This window comes from Salvia splendens, chromosome 10, assembly GCF_004379255.2.
Source record: "Salvia splendens isolate huo1 chromosome 10, SspV2, whole genome shotgun sequence".
NCBI lineage: Eukaryota > Viridiplantae > Streptophyta > Magnoliopsida > Lamiales > Lamiaceae > Salvia > Salvia splendens.
Window position 1 is genome coordinate 9,211,436 of NC_056041.1, and position 25,115 is coordinate 9,236,550.

Below are 25,115 nucleotides of genomic sequence, written 5' to 3' on the forward strand. Positions count from 1 at the left end.
AACTACTTGCAAATAGTCATTAATTATTGAAATTAAAATAATACTGTAGAGTTTAATTGTCCATTTCATCAATCATTTTGTACCAAATAGTATAACAACTTTAATACTAGAAAATTACACATCGTAAGTAGGCTACATGCAAAAATGTTACACTGCAAATGAAATTGCGTTCGATCTTTAATTATAATAGTATTAAATTGTGTAGCAAATAGGAGAATACAAGAGCAAAAGATGTTGATAAACTAAACACCAGAAGAGCAAGCACTCCCAAAACTAAACAAGGCCTGTTGTTCATCATCAAAATCTGCAGCAACCCTACTAATTCATACACATCCGAATCATAATTCTCATACCAGTCCTCTTCATTCTCCAAATGCTTTTCCCTCTCCTTCATCTCCATTTCTTGAATCCTCATCTTCAAAACAATCATATTTTCGTCCACAACTTTCGATTCTCGTCGCTTCTCTCTCTTATCGTCGTTTCTCATTGCACGAATCGAAGTTGAAGCTCGCTGTCTTCCATTTCCGAGCCCTTTCGGAGGGGCCGAATGGAAGCTTGAGAGCAGTAAGGATTGAACCCCAGAGGAAGTTGGCACAACTGTAGTCATCTAACTGATTGCTTCTTTAATTTTTCCACGACACAACTATAAATTTTAAATCCGATAATTTAGTGTGGTGGAGTTTGGTATTTATAGTAGAAGATATATATATATATATATATATATCTTGGATACGAAGGAAGAGGATAGAATAAAGCGTGTGATGGCGTGGGATGGGATTACGCGGGAAAAATTATATTAAGACAGAAAGTTTGTGATAATTAACTATTAATTTCTTGGAATATACTTATTTCTTCTAGTAGTTAATATAGGTGGAGAGGCGCGCCGTCCACAACAAAGTTGCAATTTATATTTGTCACATGCTATTATGAATTTTTCCAATTTTTTCACTTTGATGATAATGTTATCATTTAATTATATTCTAAGAAGGAAAGAAAAGTAAAAACTGAATACGCGCTTTTCTCATATATGAATTTTTATCTGCCATCCTTAATTAATATGAAAATGACAATACTAGCCTAAATAACGGAAAAAAGTGGAAGTATGAATATTGTGTTTTCTTTTTGGTTTTGTTTGTTGAGTGTGCTGCGTTTTAGGCTTAGTATCATGCTCTGTTTTGCTTTGGTTATGTGGATGGATGGTTTTAGGCTTCCCGTTTTGAGCATTGATTTATTAACAAGAAAATTAATATCGTAATATGGAGTAGTATATTTTATAAAAAGAAATTAAAATTTTGGATTATTGGAGGAGATAATCAAATTGATGTGCATCCGAATCGTATACAAATATTAGTAGTTGGCACATACTGTAAGATTAAACTGATCATAAGAAAATTATAACGGATTAGTTAAAATTTGGCTATTTGTTATCTTCACAAATGTTAGGAGTAATATTAGTATGTATATTTCAAATATTTTGAAAAAGTATACTCCGTGCATTTTGAGTATATACAATGATCTTAAACTAGTAAAAATTATCTTTAACTTGATTAAAGCTTTACACGAAATGTCTTTAAAATGAATGGATATTTAAAAAAAGATCTGTTACTTTAAAATGTCGTTATTTATTTACTTTTGTATTGCTTTTAGTTTGTCAAATCATGATCCAACTAATTTAAAATGTTATTCTTATCATTTTTTATTATTATATAATCAAACAAATTAATTAAAATAAACGAATCATTATAACATTTGTCATAATGTAATGTAAATGACTTTTTAAATAAATGTAATGAAATACTATATAGTACTATATCATAGTAAAATAATGTGGAGTAATTTAATTTATTCATCAAAATGATAATACTCCTAAATAAGTCAGCTACAAAATGCCCCCACTGTCTATGCCCTAATTATGACTTTTCATGTCCCAAATCCCCAATTTCAAAATTGCAGGTTAAGCAAAGCTGAGCAGAAGTAACCGAGATTTCATTCAAATTTCTGCAACAAATTTCCTGTCATGGCCTTTCTATTTCAGAAGTTTCAAGAGGTAAATTTCCTATGATCCCGTTTGTATACGATCACGATATCCATTTCTATCGATCTGCATTACTGTAGTTGAAGAAATCGCTTGGCATTAGCATCTCATTGAGCCGATGTTCCGATATAATTGCAAAAAAAGACATTTATATTCGGTGATTTCGACTCAATATTCATATCTATGTCGTTTTCTCCCACTCATTTATGCTGAACTGCTGTATATTTAATTGCTTCATTTAGGCAGTCAAGGTACTTGCGAAAAGTCCTACGTTTGCCAAGCAAGGAAGGCACCTTCAATTTGAAGCCGATATGAACAAACTTTTCCTTTTTACAAGGTGAATACCATTTCTCATTGAGCTAGCATTTTTAAGAGTAAAGTTGATGCCAATAAATTTAATAATCAGTGAGCTTAACTGTATGCTTGTGCCATTCTGAGTTTTTGAATTTGTGATTTTTGTTATATTTATTGTGAATTATGTCTGGCTTATTTGTTGCTGCTGCAATGTGGTTTATTGTCAGCTACGACCGCTTGGGTAAAAATGCTGAAGAAGCTGATGCAGATGAAATCATTGAGATGGCAAGTAAAGCCAATCTTGAAGAGCAACAGAAGCAAGTTCAAGAAAACATTCACGAACAAATAAGTACTTTCTGCAAGTATATCGATGACATTCTTCGTCCTGATCCACGTAAGGCGAACACTCCTAACTCATCATCGGAAGCAAAAACTGCCCCTCGACGTAGTGGTCTAGGTCTTGCTGTCGGCAGGACCACGCCAATGGATCGTAATCCCAGTGAGTAACATTCTAAACGAGCATCAGTTTTTATTTTTTTTCTGTCAAATGTCAGTAGTGTTGAAGTTTGAATCTCGCAGCATCTTGCAGTCCTTCATTATGTATTATTTGGAGTTTTAGGACATCTTTATGAATTAGTCATCTGAGTCCATTGGAGTCATATCTGTCAGCATTTAAGTGTTTTGCCACTTGAGTGATGTTGTCGTGTAAAACTCCCAAATTTGGTGACTGTGTACTCAGGCATGGCTGTGCCAGAAACGAAGATGATAAAGCGTTATGAGGTTTCACAAAATCTGAAGGATCTTCTTGACTACACTCTTGAAATCAAGCCGTCTCAAATTCAACACAAGGATGCTGGCCAAGGTTTGTTTCTGGATGGCGAAGCTGATGTGGGAGCTGTAATAGCCTTTTACCCTGGCATCACATACTCACCGGCATATTACAGATACATTCCCGGGTACCTACCCCAGAGTTGATTTAGAGAACCCTTATTTGATCACAAGATATGATGGAACAGTGATAAACGCGCAGCCCTGGGGCACTGGTGGTGAAGCTCGTGAATTGTGGAACGGGTCAGGTGCTCCACAGCCTGGGTTGAATGCTGAAGGTGGTTTAGATGGCTCGGATCGGATGTGGAAGCTGCTGAGTAAACCACTAGATGGCTCCAAAGCTGGGGGTGCAGGAGCTGTTCTTGAAAGGAGACATCCACTTGCTTTCGCTCATTTCGCCAACCATCCTTCGAAGGATTCGCTCCCTAATGTAATGGTATGCCCCTATGACTTCCCTCTAACTGAGCAGAATATGAGAACCTACATCCCAAATGTCCCGTTTGGGGGCGGGCAAGAAGTAAGTACGAATAAGTTTGGAACCTTTTGGTTCAAGTCATGGAAATCAAGCAGCAACGTTGCAGATGTTCCCATTATTAGGAGTCTGGTTCTAGTGGCTACAGGGGCCATCTCGAATGAAGAGATTCTCCTCAACTATAGGTTGAGCAACGCGAAGCGCCGGCCTTCGTGGTATACCCCTGTCGACGAGGATGAGGATCGAAGAAGATGGAGCTAAGCGAAGTGTCTCATGTCCAGTTGATTCGATCATTCATTTAAAGTTTGTAGTGTGAGGGAGGTTTCCCAGAAGAGCAGTAATCCTTATTTCCTCATTTTGGATTTTGTTAAAGTTTCGCTCTTCACCACATGACCAAATCGAAACTTTTCTATGCAAAGAGCAAGCAAGATACATTTATTGTTGTGAAATTACCTTATATTTGGGTTTTAAAGAATAAATTGATACTACTCCTATTTACTAATAGTCTGAATTTCCTTTTGTTCTCCCTTGCATTCTTCTTTATAATACCCAATACAAATACTTACTTAAGTGATATAATGAACTAATAAAACACAGTACAAAATTAGGTATCTAAATAATAAAATGATGAATAAAGTTTAAAATCAATCAACCCGTTAAAAAAAGATGGATAAAGTTTGATTATTTTCATGGATTAATCCCATCGCTCAAATTACGAATTGACGATAAGTAGGTCTCAAGAGTCAAGATGAATCGTAGTCGCACACCATAACTAATGATGTGAAGTTCCATTAGTAGATACTCCATATCCATGCAAAAAGATGATTTCTTAAAAGAAAAGTGGAAAAACCTCATAAGCTGAAGAATAAAATAACAAAGCAATGAAAAACAAGTTATGATATGTATGATGCGGCGGGGCCAAAGCAATCCCCCTATTTAAAATTCGAACAACTTTTTCGTACGACATATGTGTCGTCTTCTTCGATGTGGGATTGGACCTGTCCTTATAATTAAATAAGTATTGCGTTACAAAATGGGGAAAAGCTGTAAAATTGAGAATCGACAATTCACTAATCTGTGAAAAAAATTCGATGAGAAAGGCAGTCACAATTGCACCGTGTGCACAATCTCTTGCCCCACGTTTCCTACAACACCAAAACAAGGCATGGTCCTTCCAAATTTAAAATGTTTGTAGTTGTACCACATTGTTATCATTCTTTATAGGGGCAAATCTACTCTACCGGTGACATTAGTTGTATTAAATGTTGAAAAACAAAGAAATGGTTGTATTTAATATTGTTGGAAAGGAACAAAAAATATTGATGTAAAATGATTGGCTAAAGCTTTCATTGCTGCATTGAATATTGCAGAGCCTATAATAAACCGATGACCCACCCCCACCATAACCCATTTAATGGCACCAAAGTTATTTTTGCAAGCCAAAATGCGCCTATTTTGTAGGTGTGCTCCGATCACTGTGGGTAATTGTGAAAGGGCCGGCTCGTCTCTGGTTCAAGGAAGTCATCGCCGATGTCATGTATGCCTGCATAATCATGCACAACATGATAGTCGATCCTGAAGGTGGGAGCATCACCGAGTGGAACGATGATGACGGTGCATCTAGCTCGTCCAGCATGGCGACCGAGCCCCCCGCTAGAGGATTACCGCCGGGCTTCAAGACAGGCCTCAATGCACAACCAACAAGACCATGCGCAACTCATGAACGACATGATTGAAGAAGTGTGGGCCCCGTAACCGCCATCGCTGAGTTTGCGTATTTTTTTAATTCGTATTGTAATGTAGTAATTTTTATATATGAAATGAAGTTTTTTCCCAATTTTTTTAGTTATTTAAATATTCAAATAAAAGAAAATGCATAGGGCGCTCCATTGCAGGTGAGGTATGAGAATAAAACTGATGACGTGGCGCGCCCTAGGGCGCTCCATTATGGATGCCCTCCCCTTACTAATTCACGAAACTCGAGAGACCAGTCTTAGACCCAATTGTATTGTTGTTCCACACATTTTAAGTTCTAACTGTATATTCTATTGAATTCCATTACCCAACTCTTTTCTCTATATGGTGAGTGTGTAAATACGTGTGTTTATCTCAAATATTGTGTGTGCATGCGTGCATGCAGTGAGCGAGCGAAGAAGCTTCCAGATCCTAGCTCAACGGTCGTCAGCTCAACGGCTACTTTTAGTTAGTTAGTTAGTTACTTGCTTGTATGTAGTTTGTAGACGATGAGATCACCAAGTATATAAGGTGAGTTCTCTCTTTGTATTCAACACTTTTCAATCAATAAAAACAACACAAAGTTTCTTTTCTTTTGGCTTAATCATGTTGGGATCATGAACTTTTCATGGTATCAAAGCAAAATTTTTCCTTCCGCTAGTCTCTCTGATTCGATCTAATCTGCTCGGATCTGCTCCGATCTACTCCGATCCACTCCGATCTACTCCGATCTCTTTTTGCTCCGATCTGCTTTCTCATCATGAATACACGAAATCGTGCTCCGATTCCTCCTTCGGATGACACCTCAAGTCCTTATTTCCTACATCCAAGCGATAATCCTGGTGTAGTTCTCGTTCCACAACTGCTAATTGGATCAAACTACTCAACGTGGAGCCGCTCCTTCATCACGGCTTTACTAGCTAAGAACAAATTTGTTTTTGTGGATGGATCTATACTTCGACCGAATGGTGATGATCTGCTCTACCACGCATGGATCAGGTGTAATAGCATGGTCATTGCGTGGCTACGTAACTCTGTTTCTACTCAGATATGCTCAAGCATCATGTTTTTGGATAACGCTTATGAAATCTGGTCAGATCTGAGAGAACGCTTCTCAATCAGTGATTCAGCTCGTTTATATCAATTGAGGCAGCAATTGATGACTCTCAATCAAGGAACTTCTGATGTCAGTAGCTACTTTACTAATTTGAGAACCGTTTGGGATGAATTCAAAGATTCTCAACCTCACTCTTGGTGCAATTGTAATCGATGTACCTGCAATTCTGCTGCTAGATGGCATCAACACCAGGAAAATAATTGCACAATGCAATTTTTGATAGGCTTGAATCCTACTTTTTCACAGATCAGATCCAACATTCTAGCTAACACTCCTCTGCCTTCACTCTCTAAGGTTTTCTCCTTAGTTGTTCAGGAAGAGAGGCAACGGCGCATTGATGGAAAAGCCATATCATCAGCCTACTCTTCATCTCCTATTCCAACATCAAGTGAACAACCATTTGCAAATGCTGCTTCAAACTTTGGCAGAGGAGGATTCAACAAGTTTCTATGCAGTCATTGTGGTAAAACTAACCAAAATGTGGATAAATGTTTCTTTCTTCATGGCTTTCCACCAGGTTATGGCCGAGACAAGCCCAAACCTACTGGTTTTACTCAATCTGGTCCATATAAACAGAGATCTGTGAATTGTGTTGAAGAAGGTTCTGATTCTTCTAACTGGAGAGGATCACAGCTTGGATCTCAGCTTGTTCCTACAAACTTACCTAGCATGGACCAATATCAACAGCTTGTGAATCTCTTGCAGAGTCAGCTCCACACTCAAAGTTCTCTCACCAATCCAGAACCTGCTGCTCAACCAAATTTTCAGCCTCAAGCTCAAAATGCTCAATCACCTTTTTCTGGTACAGTTAGCTTCTCATCTTCTATTTACACTTTATCTTCATCATATTCTAGCATTTCTACATGGATTTTAGACACAGGTGCCACACACCATGTATGCTATGATCCATCACTCCTCACTTCAGCTTCACCAACTTCCAATGCTTCTGTAAATCTACCTAATGGCCAAACAGCACCCATAACTCATATAGGTACTGTCAATCTCACTCCAAACATCACTCTCACCTCTGTTTTACATGTCCCTTCCTTCTCTTTCAATTTGCTCTCTGTCAGTGCTTTAACCAAGAATACCTCCTTCACCGTTACTTTCACTCATAGTGATTTCCAAATCCAGGAAGCTTCACGGGGGATCATGATTGGGAAGGGTAAACGCATTGGAAACCTCTACATACTTGATCTATTTCAACCTCCACATCCTGATCCAAGTGTGCCTAAATTTCTCAGTTCTGATACAGTCAGTTCTGATAAAGCTCTTCAACCTTCTGTTTTTGTCAATTCTGTAATCACTTTGGATGTATGGCATCAACGCTTGGGTCACCCTTCACTAAATAAACTCAAGCTTTTATCTGATTTCTTATCACATTCAAATTCTCAGATTTCATCTTGTCATATATGTCCTATTGCCAAACAAAGAAAGTTGCCATTCTCAGATTCTTCTAATAAATCTACTGCCATATTTGACTTAATCCACTGTGATGTATGGGGGCCTTTCCATACCCCTACACATAATGGCTTTAGATACTTCCTTACAATTGTTGATGACTACTCAAGGTTTGTTTGGACGTTTCTGCTCACTCAAAAGTCCGAGGTCCCTTCTGTGATGTCTCAATTCTTCTCTACCATCCATACTCAATTTTCTAAAAAGATAAAGGTGTTAAGAACTGACAATGCCCCTGAATTCAATCTTACCTCTCTTCTCTCCACCTATGGAACTATTCCTCAACACTCTTGTGTAGAAACCCCCCAACAAAATGCAAGGGTGGAGAGGAAACATCAACACCTCTTGAATGTTGCAAGAAGTCTTCTCTTTCAATCTCATCTTCCCATTGAATTCTGGGGAGAGTGCATCCTTACAGCCTCTTTTCTTATCAACCGGATTCCCTCATATGTTCTGCCTGATAAACTCACTCCCTTTCAACTCCTGTTCAACAAATCCCCATCCTATACCAATCTGAGAGTTTTTGGATGTCTTTGCTTTGCCTCTACTTTGGACAGAAGCAAAGATAAGTTCTCACCAAGGGCAGTAAAATGCATTTTCATTGGCTATCCTTCTGGATACAAGGGTTATAAGGTTATGGATTTAGACAACAACAACATTTTTATCAGCAGAAATGTTGTGTTTCATGAGAATGAGTTTCCACTTTCATATCAGAGACCTATAGTCTTACCAGATTTTCCTCCTCATGAGTCAGGGGATGTTCTGCCGCAGCAAAACACTTCTCTTCCCATTCTGCCGCAGCAAAATACTTCTCTTCCCATTCTGCCGCAGCAAAACACTTCTCTTCCCATTCTGCCGCAGCAAAATGCCCAGCTATCTCAGCCTGAGCAAAATTCAAACACCAACCACTCTACTTCAGGAAGAGTTCTCAAAACCCCAGCACATCTTGCTGACTACTTTTGCAACTCAGTGGTCTCCAACTCCAAATATCCCATCTCAGCCTTTTTCTCTCTAGCTAAACTATCCAAGCCTTACCTCAAATTCATCATTCTTCTCTCCACCCTCACTGAGCCTAACACCTACAAACAAGCCTCCCAACATCATGAGTGGGTGCTGGCTATGCAAGAAGAGTTGCAAGCTTTAATAAGGACAGAAACCTGGATAATTACATTGTTGCCTCCAGGAAAGATTCCTATCTCCTGTAAATGGGTCTATAAGATCAAGTTCAAGGCTGATGCAACAGTAGAACGGTATAAAGCTAGGTTAGTTGCCAAGGGTTTTACACAACAGGCTGGAGTGGACTTTCATAATACTTTCTCACCTGTTGCAAAGCTTACAACTGTCAAAATGGTGCTTGCTCTTGCTGCTATACATGGGTGGAAACTTGCACATCTTGACATCAACAATGCCTTTTTATATGGAGAGCTTGATGAAGAAATATATATGACATTACCACCAGGCTTGCTTGTTCCAGAGGGTTCCCCAGAGTCTGGACAACTTGTTTGCAAGCTTAAGAAGTCTCTCTATGGCCTTAAACAAGCTTCTAGGCAATGGTATTTGAAGTTTTCACAAGTCCTATCTGGTTTTGGCTTATCCCAGTCCGCATCAGATCATTCTTTCTTTTACAGACATTCAAAGAATGGATCTTTCTTTGGGATTGTGATCTATGTGGATGATATACTTGTGGCTTCGAGTGATGATACTCAGATTGCTGATTTCAAGGAATTCCTTACAGATCACTTCAAATACAAGGACCTAGGCACACCCAAATATTTCCTAGGAATTGAAATTGCAAGAAATGACAGTGGCATATTCATCTCACAACACAAGTATGCATTGGATCTTGTCACTGACGCAGGTTTACTTGGCTGTAAACCCTGCAACATTCCTATGGATGCATCTAGAACTCTGCAACAAGATGAAGGAGAACCTCTTTTAGATCCTACTGCATATAGAAGGCTCATTGGTCGATTGGTGTATCTCTGCATCACCAGACCTGATATTACCTTTGCAGTAAATAAATTGAGCCAATTTCTATCCAAGCCTTGCTCAGGGCATATGCAAGCAGCTGAAAGAATTCTCAGATACCTGAAGTGCACACTAGGTCATGGCTTGTTCTACTCAACACGGGCGGTTCCATCCCTAAGCATTTTTTCTGATGCTGACTGGGCAGCTTGTCCAGACACAAGAAGAAGTATAACTGGTTTTTGCTTATTCTTGGGTAGTTCTCTGATTTCTTGGCGTTCAAAGAAACAACACACAGTCTCGAGATCCTCGGCCGAAGCAGAGTATAGGGCCATGGCTTTAGCATGTTGTGAAGTGGTGTGGATTTTAGCCTTGTTGAAGGATTTTGGAGTTTATGTGAAGCAGCCGGTTCCTCTCTATTGCGACAATCAGGCTGCTGTATATATTAGCTCCAATCCGGTTTTTCACGAGCGCACCAAACACATAGAGATAGACTGCCACACTATTCGAGAAAAGTTGCTTGAAGGAATCATAAAACCAGTACATGTGCATAATAGCCTTCAACTTGCTGACATTTTTACAAAGCCCTTGGCATCTACACCTTTTCACAATCTCTTGTCCAAGATGGATTTCACAACCGTGTATAGTCCATCTTGAGGGGGGCTCTCAAATATTGTGTGTGCATGCGTGCATGCAGTGAGCGAGCGAAGAAGCTTCCAGATCCTAGCTCAACGGTCGTCAGCTCAACGGCTACTTTTAGTTAGTTAGTTAGTTACTTGCTTGTATGTAGTTTGTAGACGATGAGATCACCAAGTATATAAGGTGAGTTCTCTCTTTGTATTCAACACTTTTCAATCAATAAAAACAACACAAAGTTTCTTTTCTTTTGGCTTAATCATGTTGGGATCATGAACTTTTCAGTTTAAGATCGTTTAGTATACTTGCACTTTAGCTAACAAACATTTTTTAATAGAATCAATCCCATCCCATGTGGCTGTGCTTTGTTTGTAAAAAAAAGAGAAAATTTGTTGACCTATATATTGAGTGAGCTCTTTCTAGCAGTATTTATAGTACTAACTTATACTAGTACTAGTATTTCATTTCACCACTATCTCTCTTTCACTCTTCTCCTGCTAAGGCAGAAAACATAGTTTTCCTACATTTCCTTGTCTCCTTTTTCTTATTGCAGATCATCCCTCCCAAGAAATGACTAAAGATGAAGACTTTAAACTGCTCAAAATCCGGGTAGGTTCTTTGTTTTTATTAAATAAGTTTCATGGCTAACTTCTTTTTATGGTAGTGATTATTATGGACAGAGATTCAAGTTTCATGGCTTTCTATTGTTTTTTTATTACAGACCTTTGTGCTCAGAGTGAACATACATTGTGAAGGATGTGAGCAGCAAGTGAAGAAAATTCTTCAGAGAATCGAAGGTTTTTGCTCTTTTTCCCATTATCACTTCTTTTTAGAACTAAAATTAATGAAAACTTTATACTGTACCAATTTCTCTCCTAAATGGGCTACTCCTGTTTTAATGTTAGTTGCTGTGTGGCATCACTGTCTATTGTCACATAGTTTGATATTTCATGTTTTGTTTCCTACTTTTTTTAGTAAGAACAAAACTATTATGTTCAATTCATGCCTTACTCCATGTCTAATAGACTAATAAAAACAAATCCCTTATAGCTAAATAGCACTACTTGCTATGAATCTAAATTAGTACTACTTGTTTTGAATAAATGTAGTGCCATTTTAATGTATTTCAAAATTTCCTCAAATTAAAACGGTGGCAAAATTGAATTTGTTGGTGATTTAGGTGTGTACCAAGTGAGGATTGAAGCAGAGCAACAAAGGGTGAGTGTTTCAGGCAACGTCGATTCGGCAACTCTAGTGAAGAAACTGATGAAGTCCGGCAAACACGCCGAGCTCTGCTCTCCAAAATCCAACCAAAACCCGAAACAGAACACCGCTTATATCAAAGAAAACAAGAAAGCGCGCGTGCCTAAAAACAAAAGTAACGATGACCAAATGATCAAGCAGGAAGACGAGATGCAGCTGATCAGGAACAAGATCAATCAGCTCTCTCGCCTCAAGCAGCACGTGACGAATTCCAATAATGGGAAAACGAAGAAGAACGTTGCTGGTAAGAAAGGGAATGATCAGATGTCCAACACGAACGACATGTCTGTAAATGATATTAGTGCAATGATGAGTCTTGCCGGTTTTCATGGGAATGGTGTTTTGGGAATGGAAGGGAATGGGGGATTTGGAGGACTTGAGCAGCCGCAGCCTAATGGTTTTTACGCGGGGAGTGATGCGTTTGTGAGCCGGCATGGGGGTTACCAGCAGATGTTGTATAACCGGAGCGCGTTTGTGCCTCCTACCACCGGTTATTACTACAACTACGGTGGGGGTGATTATGGTGGTGGTGATGATCATGTGTTTATTGATGAGAATGCTGGTGGTTGTAGAGTTATGTAGTTTTGGATAAGTTGGATTTCTTCTTGAATTTCTTCTGTGTTTTGCCTTATGAGAGTTTTGATGAACTATTTTGATTTCATTGTCAAGATGAAAATGTTAGCTAATAGCTATGAATCATAATCTATTGCCTCATTTGTATCATCTCATGTTGTATCTACTAATGATCTATGTGTTTGAAGAATAACTTGCTTAGCAAAGTTTTTATTTTTTGAAAAAATCACGTTTCTATACATGCTCAATTTTATATCTTTGACCCCAATCCATACAAAAAGTTCTTAGATACATGTAAATTTTTTCATTTTGGGGAAATGAAAGTAAGACATGCAGTTAGATGTTCATAATTCCTTATGACGTGGAAATTCTCAAATGAGCATAAATAGAAATTCGGCTAGCTTCGAATGCGCAGCGTTGAAATTAGAGAAAAATGTTTTAATGGTAGATATGAGTATGACCTCTTTAATTGGGCTATTGGGATATATTTGGGCTTTTCTGGGCCTTCCGTCAAGGTCTCTCTCGCGAATTATTTACAGCCCAGTACACGGATACATAATTAAATTATGCGCAAATAGCAATATACTGACAAAATATTCCAAGAATAAACACACCATTATTTATAGAGTAAAGGCCAAAATTGGTCCTGAACATATGCCCATTTTATCATTTTAGTCCTAAACATTATCTTTTGAATTTTTTGGTCCTGGACATTTCAAATCGGATCACAATTGGTCCTCCGTTAATAATTCCGTTAATATTTAACGGTCAACGATTTTAATCACAATTTTGACCAACTTAAACAATTTTTAATTATTTAATCATCAAAAGTATTTTTTTAAATAAAATCATAAATAATTTGATTATTTAAAAATTGTTTAAGTTGTAATAAATAATTTATGATTTTTTTATGATAAACACAATTTTGACCAACTTAAAATATTTTTAATTACTTAATCATCAAAATTATTATTTTTAAATAAAATCATAAATAATTTAATTATTTAAAAATTGTTTAAGTTGTAATAAATAATTTATGATTTTTTTATGATAAACACAATTTTGACCAACTTAAATAATTTTTAATTATTTAATCATCAAAATTATTTTTTAAATAAAATCATAAATAATTTTGTTATTTAAAAATTGTTTAAGTTGGAATAAATAATTTAATTATTTAAAAATTCTTTAATTATTTCTAATAAATAATTTATGATTTTATTTAAAAAATAATTTTGATGATTAAATAAATAAAAATTGTTTAAGTTGGTCAAAATTGTGATTAAAATCGTTGACCGTTAAATATTAACGGATTTGTTGACGGAGGACCAATTGTGATCCGATTTGAAATGTCCAGGACCAAAAAATTCAAAAGATAAAGTTTATGACCAAAATGATAAAATGGACATATGTTCAGTACCAATTTTGGCCTTTACTCTTATTTATACATGCGTTTTTTTTAGTCTATAAGTTGATTTTGTTGTTGTTTCTACTTTAAACTATTTTTGTATTAGTACTCTGTCTTTTGTCATTTTTTGGCTTGACCGTTTTGTAATACATGAAACCGTTTTAAAAAGTCTAAACTGATATTTGAAAATCCAACATTGATCAAAATTGTGATTCTTTTGCAATCATTCAAAACAGTATTTGATCCTCAAAATAGTTAGAAGTTGCGTTGTGAATTAAGTAGAAGGTTCTTGGAGGAAATCTTGAGCCAAAATATAGACCGGATTGGATTTAGGAACATCTCATAAAATAAGTGGTAACCATTTTATTCCAAAGTCTAATGGAGAATGAAAATCCACGTCATTCAAATTACAAAAGGCATAAAAATATCTTAAAAGAATAATGATGAAAGAAGAATTAATCCATTCCGTATATTGTATTTGCTGCAGCAAATATGTTATTCTTTGTTTATAGTGACATTTTGTTGCAACAATCAGTATTGAAGTATTCCAATTTGGATTCGGTTGTTATCAATAATTTTTTTACTAAACTATTTGGTGTGCAGAACTGTTAAAAAGCAAGTTAAATTATTTGGAGTCATAATTAAATTTATTATTGCTAAATTTTCTCAGCTTTGTTAATGATATACAAAGTGAGGCACCGTTAGTGGATACAATCATTAGTGCATTAAAATGACAACCACTCTTAAAGTAATACTATACCACAATTCCTAGCCAATCATTTGTATACGTGAATGAATAATTAGCTGCCATGTGGCAATCATAAAAAATACTCAAGGGTAAATTTTTTCGGCCAGTAATATCCAATACACTATACAACAATTTTTCTCGGCCAGCAATATCTAATACGCTATACGTGATGTTACAGTGTCATTTTAAGAGGTGTTGTCATTTTAACACAAACCTACAATCATGTCCTCAAATGTTCACCGGAAAAATAATTATGTCAAGCAACTTACCAACCACACCATAATACTACTAAACTAAGCAAAATATACAGACTAATGGTCTCTGACATTGAAACACAATAAAAAACAGCAATACCCACACAATGGAACGAAACAAAATAGGCTATGTAAAAAAACACAAATAAATTAAGTTTTCAAAAGTGTAAAAACAGCACCTTTGTGTGCGTGTGTGTGTATATATCTTTTCGAAAGATTCTTCTGCAATTTAAAGCATTTGAATTCAATTTGAATTCTACTCTATATCTCAATACTTACACCAAAAATTATACTTTATACTATACAAATTAAGCTGTCAAATGAGTGTACTTCATTGTAAAAAAGTAAAACTTATATATAAGCGGAGATATCGAAGTCCCACTGCAGCAGTGCTCAAATAAAGCCTTTTTCAATTTTTCTCATAATTTTATCTTTGCATTTGTCACATTTTCGTTCCATACTTCTTCTCTTCTAATCTCTCTCACACAAACACAATCTAACGGAAAAATATGGTGGGAAGAGAGAAATTGATGCAGTTTTGTGTGGTAATAATTTTGGTAAGTATTGCATGGGCTGAAGATAGAATGATAAAGCCATTAGAGTTGGAGATGTTTGCTGATGAGCTTCCCGACATGCCCAGAATCAAAGGTTTCGATTTCGCCGATGCTTCTCCGATTCCGACCAAACTCAGTATTGGAATGTATCACAAACTATGGGTAAGTTTTTGCTCTCTGTTTTTAACTATTATTACTATTTCAAATGTGCATAAATAGGGATGTCTTAATATTTGCATTTGTTAATTAAGTTTATCATTTTTCAATTTTATTTTACTTTTAAGATAAGTGGGTGAATACAAATTAAATCAATGATCGAGGTCGGTCTGTGGTTTGTACTAGACTTTTCGACTGACCCATTATGTTATTGTTGTACTGGATGATGGTTTATCTCATCTATAGTCTCTGGACTTTAAAAATATCGTCAGACATCCTTGGACTAAGGGTTTATCTCAAAATTGGTCATTTTGCCAATTTTTATACGAAAATACCCTTTTGAGGGTTTTAGCAATTTAGTCTTTTTACACTTTTAACATTTTAAATATAATATTATTTCAGTGATGTATTAAATCTGATATTATATCAAATTATCATTCTTCTTCATTTTGTCATCTTTCACTTTGTTTCTTTATTTTAATATTAGATTTAATTTTATAAAATTAAATTTTAAATTTAGATTTTTAAATATCAACAAATTTTTTTTATTATTAAAATTATTAAATAACAAAAATTAATAGTTTTAATCAATATTTGATAGTGTCTAATATTTAATCAATAAGGTATGCCGACGCCAACTTAGTTCAATATTTAATAGTTTTAATCATAAATAGATCATATCATATGTGAAATAAATATGCATCATATGTAAGACTAATATAATTTCCGTTTATTTTTTTGAAAACAATCAAAATTAACTAGAAAATTTAAACAAAATACTCCTATATAAATTTTTTATTAGTATTAATATTTTAGTCAACTTCATAATATATAATCACAAGCAATTATAACAATCGAACGAATCTAAGTATAATAACTCTTATTTTTCCATCATAATTAATATTATTTTTCTGTACTTCTTCGATTCAACTGAATATTATATTAAATAATAAAAATTAATAGTTTTAATCAATATTTATAGTATCCATGAATTAATAATTTTAATTAATAAAAATTTATTGATATTTAAAAATTTAAATTTAAAATTTAATTTTATAAAATTAAATATAATATTGAAATAAAGAAACAAAGTGAAGGATGACAAAAGGGAAGAAGAATGAAATTTTGAAATAATATCAGATTTAATACATCACTAAAATAATATCAGATTTAAAATGTTAAAAATGTAAAAAGATCAAATTGTCCAAACCCTCAAAAGAGTAATTTCGTATAAAAAATAGCAAAATGACTAATTTCGAGATAAACCCTTAGTTCATGGACCATTTTTGTAGTCATGTTGTTTTATGAAGCAGTAGTACTGTAGTAGAGCCCACTGTTTTACAAAGCCTTTTCATTTACTATCTTTTTGCTTGCAAATTTTCATTTTCATCAATTTTGGCATACTTTTCAATAGGTAAAGTTGAGACAGATATTTTCCCATGTCTTGTGCTGTCTTGTTCTGATATACTGTACTTGAATTCCGCGAGATTAGGTGTCATCGGTCTAATTTAAGCTTCATATTAACTAAAATAAATTCTAATTTATCTCGATAAAAGTACCTTTTTTATACTCTCTCCATCCCGCACTACTTGCACTTATTTCCTTTCTGGGCGTCCCAAGTTATTTGCACTCTTTCCATTTTTAGTAACAATTTATACCTACAGCCGTAATTGTTGACTTTGTCTATCACTCATTCCTTAATCTCCGTGCCCAAAAGGAAAAGTGCGAGTAGTGCGGGACGGAGGGAGTATATATGAGATGCATATAAGATTTATATTTATTTAAATAAATGGAATCATACGTTATGGAGTAACTATATAACAAAAATTAGACAGGGCATGTGAATTCAATTGGAGTGTACTATAGGAAACTTTGCCCACTATCACTTTCCATTTTTTTTTTTTTTTTTTGATATTGTGGTGCATGTAAGCATCACTTTCTTTTTTGGTATGAGTCCTTTCAACAGCAATTTTATTAAATCTCAGAAAGATAATTAATTAATATACACCACAGTCCAACAATTGTAGTGATTCATCATTAACAAAATTTAATGCCGTGCCATTATAGTATTCTGCATTAATAACATTTATTCGTCCATAAATTCGAATTCATAACATTTTAAATCTGTAGTTATGTGGTGTGACACATACCACATTGTGGTGGAATATCATCTCACAATTGCAATTGGTGGAGTCCCAATAATAGTATTTGATTTGAATTTATACTACTACTACTACTGCTGAACTTCATTACTATTAGTTGTTCATTTGATCATTCCATGATGCACTTATAAACATGAAAAGCAAATCATATTGCAACACATTTGCTTTATTTTTTATATGCAGAAATTTCATAGAGATCTGCCTGCAACACCAGTTTTTGCATATGGTACAACAAAAGAAAATGCCACAGTCCCTGGCCCTACAATTGAAGCCCTTCATGGAGTTCACACTCAAATAAAATGGACTGATTATCTCCCTTCAAAGCACATACTACCATGGGACCCCACCATCCCAACAGCCACACCTCACAAGGGGAAGGGCATCCCCACAGTGGTGCACCTCCACGGCGGCGTCGACGAGCCCGAGAGCGATGGCCACTCAGGTGCATGGTTCACGGCCCGGTTCAAGGACCATGGCCCATCCTGGACGAGGAAAACCTACAACTACCACAATCTGCAGCACCCGGGTACGCTATGGTACCATGACCACGCGATGGGGTTGACCAGGGTCAACCTCTTGGCTGGCCTAGTTGGCGCCTACATCATCCGCCAGCCAAGCCTTGAGCTGCCACTAGGACTCCCCTACGACGAAGAGTTTGACCGCCCGTTGGTCGTGTTTGACCGTAGTTTCTCCACGGATGGTTCGATTTACATGGACCCCAAGGGGAATAACCCATCCATCCATCCCCAGTGGCAGCCAGAGTACTTCGGAGATGCCATTGTGGTCAATGGGAAGGCGTGGCCGTACATGACCGTGCGGCAGAGGAAATACAGATTTAGAATCATCAACGCCAGCAATGCGAGGTTCTTCAACTTCTCGTTCGACAACGGTCTGAAATTCGTCCTTGTAGGATCCGACTCAACATACATTGAGAAGCCGGTGACAGCCAAGTCCTTCCTACTAGCCCCGTCCGAGATCGCTGACGTGGTTGTTGACTTCTCCAGGTCCAAGTCAAAATCTGTATTATTGACCAATGATGCTGCATATCCTTACCCTTCCGGTGACCCAGTCAACACAGCAAATAGCAAGGTCATGAAATTCATCATCAAATCCAAACATGAATTTGACACGTCAAAAATCCCCAAAATATTGATCAAATATCCTCTGCCAAGTATGTCTGCCACGGGGGTGCTAACGAGGTACATCTCGTTATACGAGTACACGAGCCCCATCGATGAGCCCACGCATCTCTACATCAACGGCTTGCCCTATGAGGCCCCGGCCACAGAGACACCAAAAGTGGGGGCCACTGAGATATGGAATGTGATCAATTTGACAGAGGATAATCATCCGTTGCACATACATTTGGGACTTTTTATGGTTCTTGATCAGACAGAGTTGGTGGATGTCGATGAGTTTAAAGAGTGTATGCTGAAGTACAACGACGTGATCGAGTGTGGGGTCCACAGGTACGCCGTGGGCAGGATGCGGCAGGTTCCTGCCCACGAGAAGGGGTGGGAAAATGTGTTCAAGTTGATGCCTGGACATGTCACTAAGATATTTGTGAGGTTTTCGTATATTCATTCGAATGAGTCATATCCGTTCGACGCCACTGCTGAGCCGGGTTATGTGTACCATTGTCATGTAAGTTCCTTCAATTCCTACCGGATTATATTTTTTCAGTGCATTTAAATGATTGTTTTATATTGAATTGCTTGCAGATTTTAGATCATGAAGATAATGCGATGATGAGGCCATTGAAATTCACGCAATGATGTGTGTATTGTGTTAATACTGATGAGGAAAATGGGTATAGTTTCAACTTTTAACTGTAAGCAAGCAAGAGTAATTCTGCAAATAGTTAGTGTGATGGAGTACGTTGTAACTTTGTGTAGCATTTAGCAATAACTATCACTACTCTATATCTCATGTCCAAATTCAAGTACAAGTTGAAGGCATCACTATCCAATGCTTGAACTGCAATATATATTAAATACTCCTATGTGATTGACTTTAATTTTTTATAAATATATAAGATGTATCTAAATTGTTGATATAATAATACACGATTATATTTTAAAATATACTAGTAGAATGTTTTTTGAAAGGGAAAGAGGCTGTAGAGTAATGCTTGCAAGATCCATCGAGCCCAATAATGTTCTCCATTATTGGGCCTAGTGCCTGGAGCCCAATAACAAATATACAATCTTCATTTAGATAAGGCCTAAGCCCAATTTTTATCCGCGAGTATATGCAACTCCATTTTTAGAATAACTATCTCAGAAGCATACTTCCAACGTTATCCAGTGATTTTTCTAATTAATTTAATTAATGGAATTTTTGTATAGCATGTAATGGAAATGATTGAACTACTAGATCATGATCGCAACTTTACGATTAAACTGTATGGGAACGAAAAAATTGCACTTCATATTGAAATAATTGTTAGCTGATAGAAAAAATACATTGCGAAAACAATAATATTCGATAATGACCATATTTTCCCCCCCCCTTTTTAAGGAATTGAATAAATCATAATTCACATCATAACAAACATATCGAACTTAAAAAAAATGGTTTGAGAATTCTTTCGCAATCATCCACATTACCTACTTGCTCCAACCAATCTATCAACGTTAACACAATTTTACAATGCGTCTCAAACAAAACATGAACTAATTTGATTTTAACACAATTATAATATAGATGTTACTTGGTTCCTTAAGGTGCATAAATAGAATGTATGGTCTGTTGTAATTTGAGGATAGTAAGCACAATTCATCACAAATAAAAGCATAAAACCCACTTTTTTCTTTTGACAATGGTCGATATAAAATGGCTTTTTACTTTTATTGTATAGAAAATGAGAAAATGATAAAAGTAGAGCAAAGATAAGATCAATGAGCTGTTGCTTATTTTCCTAAAAGCATAAAAGAGCGGTTGCCTAAGTCGCACAAAAAGGGGCATTTCAACATATTATTAACCTCGGATTGACTTTAGAGCTATCATTTCCTAATTAAATTGTGGTGTTTTGATAAATAAATACTCCCCCCGTCACGCTTTAGTAGTCCCGGTTGAGTAGGGCACATGTTTTAAGAAAGTGTTTGAGTGAGTAATAATTAAATGTTGTAGTGTATGTTGCGACCCACTTTTAATTGACTGTGTAATAAATAAATATTGTAGTGGATGTTGCGACCAACTTTTAATATTTTTTTATTTACCTTGTAGGCATTTTTTATTAGTTTATCCCAACCGGAACTCCTAAAGTGGGACGCCCGAAATTAATCAACCGAGACTCCTAAAGCGGGACAGAGAGAGTATAAATTCAAAACATGCCTTATTACATCATATGGTTTCTTAGCAACCATACAATATCTTCTTCCAACTGTACTCGTTTGTTCGTTTTGTACCAATATTTTGCCACTTTTTCCTTTTTGTGGAGAATTCATTATTGAGAATGATGTGCGTGTGGATCATAACGAATAAATTTATGGGTATTGAGCACAAAAACACACTATATTATCCAAGTGTTTCGTATTTTCTAAATAAAAATGAAATATAAATAAATACTCACAACCTTTTAGCTTCGTCCATAATCAAGCAAACACAATTGTTTATAGTGAATCAATAAACCATTAAATTCAATCAAAATTGGTTTAACTCCTAGTTCAAATCACATTCAATGATTCTACAGTATATGGCAAGTAGGTTGTGACTTGTGATTGTGAACGTAGGGGAGTATCAAATAATATTCATTGAATTTCAATATTTTAGTTTATGTTTGGCTTTTTAAAAATTATACTACAACTTAATTAATCATAGACAATAATTCAGCAATTTTACAAGTGAATATGACCTTAATGTTATTGCAAGGCTGAATGGATCTTTACCTGCCCATATAGGATGATGTTGAAATTTTATGGCAACAGATTAGGTATTAATCAAAAGAGTTCCATTTTCACTTTTCAGATCCCTTTTTCTGGACGAAAAAAATTACTAATAATAATCAGTGATCAATGTGTCCAAATTAATTTCAGTTATTATTATAGTTTTTGTTGTAATTATGCCCCAAAAGACATGCTGTGGCAATGAAGAAGCGTTGCCCACTGAATAACGATCAAATCTTTTAATAACGATGCAACAATGTCGACAATATGTTTGTGACAATGCCAAACAGAAATTGCACTCCCGTTGAAATGGCCGGCGAAGAGAAGACGGCGGTGAACAAAGGCGCCGCCTCAGTTCTTCTCCGCCTCGGGCTTCTCTGGTTTTTTCAAGAGAGAATGCGCAGAATTGGGGAGAAGAGTCTCACTTTTGGCCGATTTTATTGAAGAAATTGAGGATTCCGAGATGATTCAAAAAAATTGTGAAACAAGCTCTTCTTGTCTCTCGAATTCTGGCTTCGCTGATCTGAATTTAGCTTTCAGGTTTCAAACAGACTCATGTTTGCTGCTAATCACTTTGATAACTCTGAGTTCAATTGTGTAAGTATGTTGATTTTATATTTTGATTTATGATGTTTGAGTTCATATAAGTATTAATCTTAATGAAAAATATGATCTTGACTCGATTGGGTTGTAGATTTTTGATAGTTTGGCTGTTGCTAGTTAAATGAGTTATGTCAAATTATTGTTTTTAATTACTTTGACTTGAAATGCTTCTCTTGTTTGATTTCTGCGTTATAGGATGGAGCAAAAAAGAAAATTCTCTTCCAATTTCAGTGTGTAACATGGAAATTGGAGAAAGCATTGGTTAATTTGCCTTATGATGATTTCAAAATATCGGAAGAGGTGCTAGGTCAGGTTGTTAGCATTTACAGTGTAAGCATCTTTGTACTGTTATTTTGGATATGATTCATTTCTAAACATCATAACTCTTTCATTAGGTTGAATTAGTGAGGTCACAGTTGAGACGAGCCGGTGAAAGACACGGACGCCCTCTGAACTCGAGCTTACCTCAGCCATTTGACAATGAGATTGGATATTTACAAATAGACTATGTCAACAAAGCTAGCACGAAAACGAAGGGTGGGGGAGAAGGTGTTGGGGCCGTAGATAAATTCTTGAACGAGGTTTTGATTGAAAACGATGTACCCAACTCATCCATTTCGTCTGATGCTGTTGTCTTGAAGGAAGGTGGGAGTCCGGGACTAAATACCTCATCATGTAAAGCAGTAGAGGAAAACAAGAAGCCCGGTTCTGTTTGTATTCCTGATGATCTGCTCTGCCCTATCTCTCTTGAGCTCATGAGAGATCCGGTCATTGTGGCCACCGGACAGGTATGATGATGGTCCAACCGAGCCTTAGACCATCGAGGTTAACATTTATTCATAATGGAGTTTGCTTTTACTCACAATATGGTTTGGTTTTTGCTGTTTCAGACATATGAGAGATGTTATATACAGAGATGGGTAGACTGTGGCAACACAACATGCCCAAAAACGCGGCAGAAGCTGCAGAATCTCACTCTTACTCGGAGTTATGTGTTGAGAAGCCTAATATCTCAGTGGTGCCTGAAGCATGAGTTGGTTCAGCCAACTTCATTAGTGAACGGGAGGCTGAAAAGAAGCGATGGATCATTTCGTGATGTCAGGGAGGATATTGCAGCCATAGAAGCCCTTGTGTTTAGGCTTGCAAGTCGGTGTGTCAAGGAAATTAGGGCTGCTGTGGCTGAAATCCGATTGCTTTCTAAACGAAGCACGGATAACAGAATCTTGCTTGCAGAGGCAGGAGCTATTCCAATTTTGGTTGATCTCTTGACATCTAATGATGCTGAGATTCAAGATAATGCAGTGACCTCGATTCTCAATCTCTCCATCTACGACGAGAATAAAGAGCTCATCATGCTAGCCAATGCAGTCCCCTCCGTTGTCCAAGTCCTTAGAGAGGGAAGCGCGGAGGCAAAGGAAAATGCTGTAGCAACCCTCTTTTGCTTGTCCCTAGCAGACGAGAACAAGATAACCATCGGTGCATCGCAATACCTGCCCTGGTGGATCTACTCCAGAATGGGAGCTCAAGAGGGAAGAAAGATGCTGCCACCGCCTTGTTCAGCCTCTGCATCTTTCAAGGAAACAAGGGGCGCGCTGTGAGGTCCGGCATTGTGGCAGCACTGATCAAGATGCTTACGGATTCGAGCAGTATGGTTGATGAGGCTCTTACCATTCTCTCTGTTCTTGCCAGCTACCACGAGACGAAGACTGCCCTTGGGAGAGACAGCATGATACCTGTCTTGACAGAACTTCTTCGGACAGGACTGCCTCGTTGCAGAGAGAATGCTGTGGCTATTCTGCTGTCTTTGTGCAGGAGAGACGGCGCGAATCTTGCGTGCCTGAGCAGGCTAGGAGCAGGAAGGGCGCTGTCGGAGCTGGTGGAGTTGGGCACGGAGAGAGCCAAGATGAAGGCTGCATCTTTGTTGGAACACCTTAGGAGCTGTCAAGAGGTGTGATCTGATTCTTCACTCACTCATTAGTCATTTGTTCATTGGATTTTTTGTATTAAACGATTTTTTACACAGTACAGAATTGGGGGTTAGAGGGGCATGAGTAAAAGAGGGGATTCTCATGTCTGCAGTTTGTATTTATTTTCTTCATTCTTGATTGTAGTATAAATTTGTGTTCCATGATTGTTTTGAAATTTGTCATGAATTCGAGATATTGATGCAATAACGGTGAAACAATATTCCTAGAGAATAGCTTTTACAACTTATAAATTATAATGGGCCTATGTTGGCCATATACCATTAATTTTACAAAACTTGGCCTTATTTGTATTTATTTATTGATCCTATTTTTCGTTTCAAGTATCATTCTAAAAATTAAAAACTACTCGTATAATCAAGTGGATTCAAAATTTGATAACTAAGTGAGCTGAGAAATATACATTTCGGCATTAACTTTTATGCATACTGAAAATAGGGTTTTGATCCATGAAAACTAGATATAAATACAAAAACGCAGAACAAAACCATACGGAAGGTATTTTTAGGTTATTTTAATAAAGAATGATCTAAAATGATCTAACAATGACATCAAACTCGAATTTTATAAAATGATCTAAAATTGATTAATAATGATCTTCCATGCTTTTGGTTAATTATTGACCATCAGATCGCCTAATTTTCATCCACCATTTAGCCTGCATTTCTTTATTAATATATATTTTTATTTCAATCATTTTCCTACGAAAATATTTCAATTTTTGGCCCATAGGCTATTGGGGTATTAAATCTAATTTATTTGCTCTGTACTTCATAGACACAACATATTTGCTTTAAATTTGTAATTAAATTTGGATCGCAAATAATATACTATAAAGGAATGTGAGTTGAAAACGTTAGTGGAATATGAGTCTAACTTTTATATATTAATTTTATAGTGAAATAGGAGTGAAATGAGTTAGTGGAATGTGATTTATTTACCATTTATAGTAAAAGTGAAAGTGAACTCTTATCATAAGACGA

The 25,115-nt window shown here is 36.4% G+C and overlaps 2 protein-coding genes and 2 pseudogenes across 2 annotated transcripts; all 4 read left to right on the top strand.

The window, feature by feature from the left end:
- Positions 1 to 1,898: 1,898 nt before the first annotated feature.
- Positions 1,899 to 4,078, top strand: LOC121750528 (annotated as a pseudogene).
- A 6,770-nt stretch (positions 4,079 to 10,848) lies between these two features.
- On the top strand, positions 10,849 to 12,614 carry LOC121751099 (heavy metal-associated isoprenylated plant protein 37-like). Its single transcript, XM_042145816.1, has 3 exons — positions 10,849 to 11,148; positions 11,261 to 11,336; positions 11,720 to 12,614. The coding sequence occupies exons 1-3, from the start codon at positions 11,110 to 11,112 to the stop codon at positions 12,382 to 12,384; spliced, it is 780 nt and encodes a 259-aa protein (XP_042001750.1). The 5' UTR covers positions 10,849 to 11,109; the 3' UTR covers positions 12,385 to 12,614.
- A 2,426-nt stretch (positions 12,615 to 15,040) lies between these two features.
- Positions 15,041 to 19,659, top strand: LOC121752946 (multicopper oxidase LPR1-like). The gene is made up of 3 exons (XM_042148051.1): positions 15,041 to 15,501; positions 17,841 to 19,301; positions 19,379 to 19,659. Exons 1-3 carry the CDS (start codon positions 15,295 to 15,297, stop codon positions 19,430 to 19,432), a joined length of 1,722 nt encoding a protein of 573 aa, XP_042003985.1. The 5' UTR covers positions 15,041 to 15,294; the 3' UTR covers positions 19,433 to 19,659.
- A 1,957-nt stretch (positions 19,660 to 21,616) lies between these two features.
- LOC121750681 lies at positions 21,617 to 24,300 on the top strand (annotated as a pseudogene).
- Positions 24,301 to 25,115: the final 815 nt, after the last annotated feature.

Excerpts from the sequence above, each read along its gene's own strand:
- LOC121752946 (XM_042148051.1), top strand. The coding sequence starts at position 15,295 with ATGGTGGGAAGAGAGAAATTGATGCAGTTTTGTGTGGTAATAATTTTG. Across the intron at positions 15,502-17,840 it reads GAATGTATCACAAACTATGG|AAATTTCATAGAGATCTGCC; the intron begins GTAAGTTTTTGC and ends TTTTATATGCAG. Across the intron at positions 19,302-19,378 it reads GTTATGTGTACCATTGTCAT|ATTTTAGATCATGAAGATAA; the intron begins GTAAGTTCCTTC and ends AATTGCTTGCAG.
- LOC121751099 (XM_042145816.1), top strand. The coding sequence starts at position 11,110 with ATGACTAAAGATGAAGACTTTAAACTGCTCAAAATCCGG. Across the intron at positions 11,149-11,260 it reads TTAAACTGCTCAAAATCCGG|ACCTTTGTGCTCAGAGTGAA; the intron begins GTAGGTTCTTTG and ends TTTTTATTACAG. Across the intron at positions 11,337-11,719 it reads AATTCTTCAGAGAATCGAAG|GTGTGTACCAAGTGAGGATT; the intron begins GTTTTTGCTCTT and ends TTGGTGATTTAG.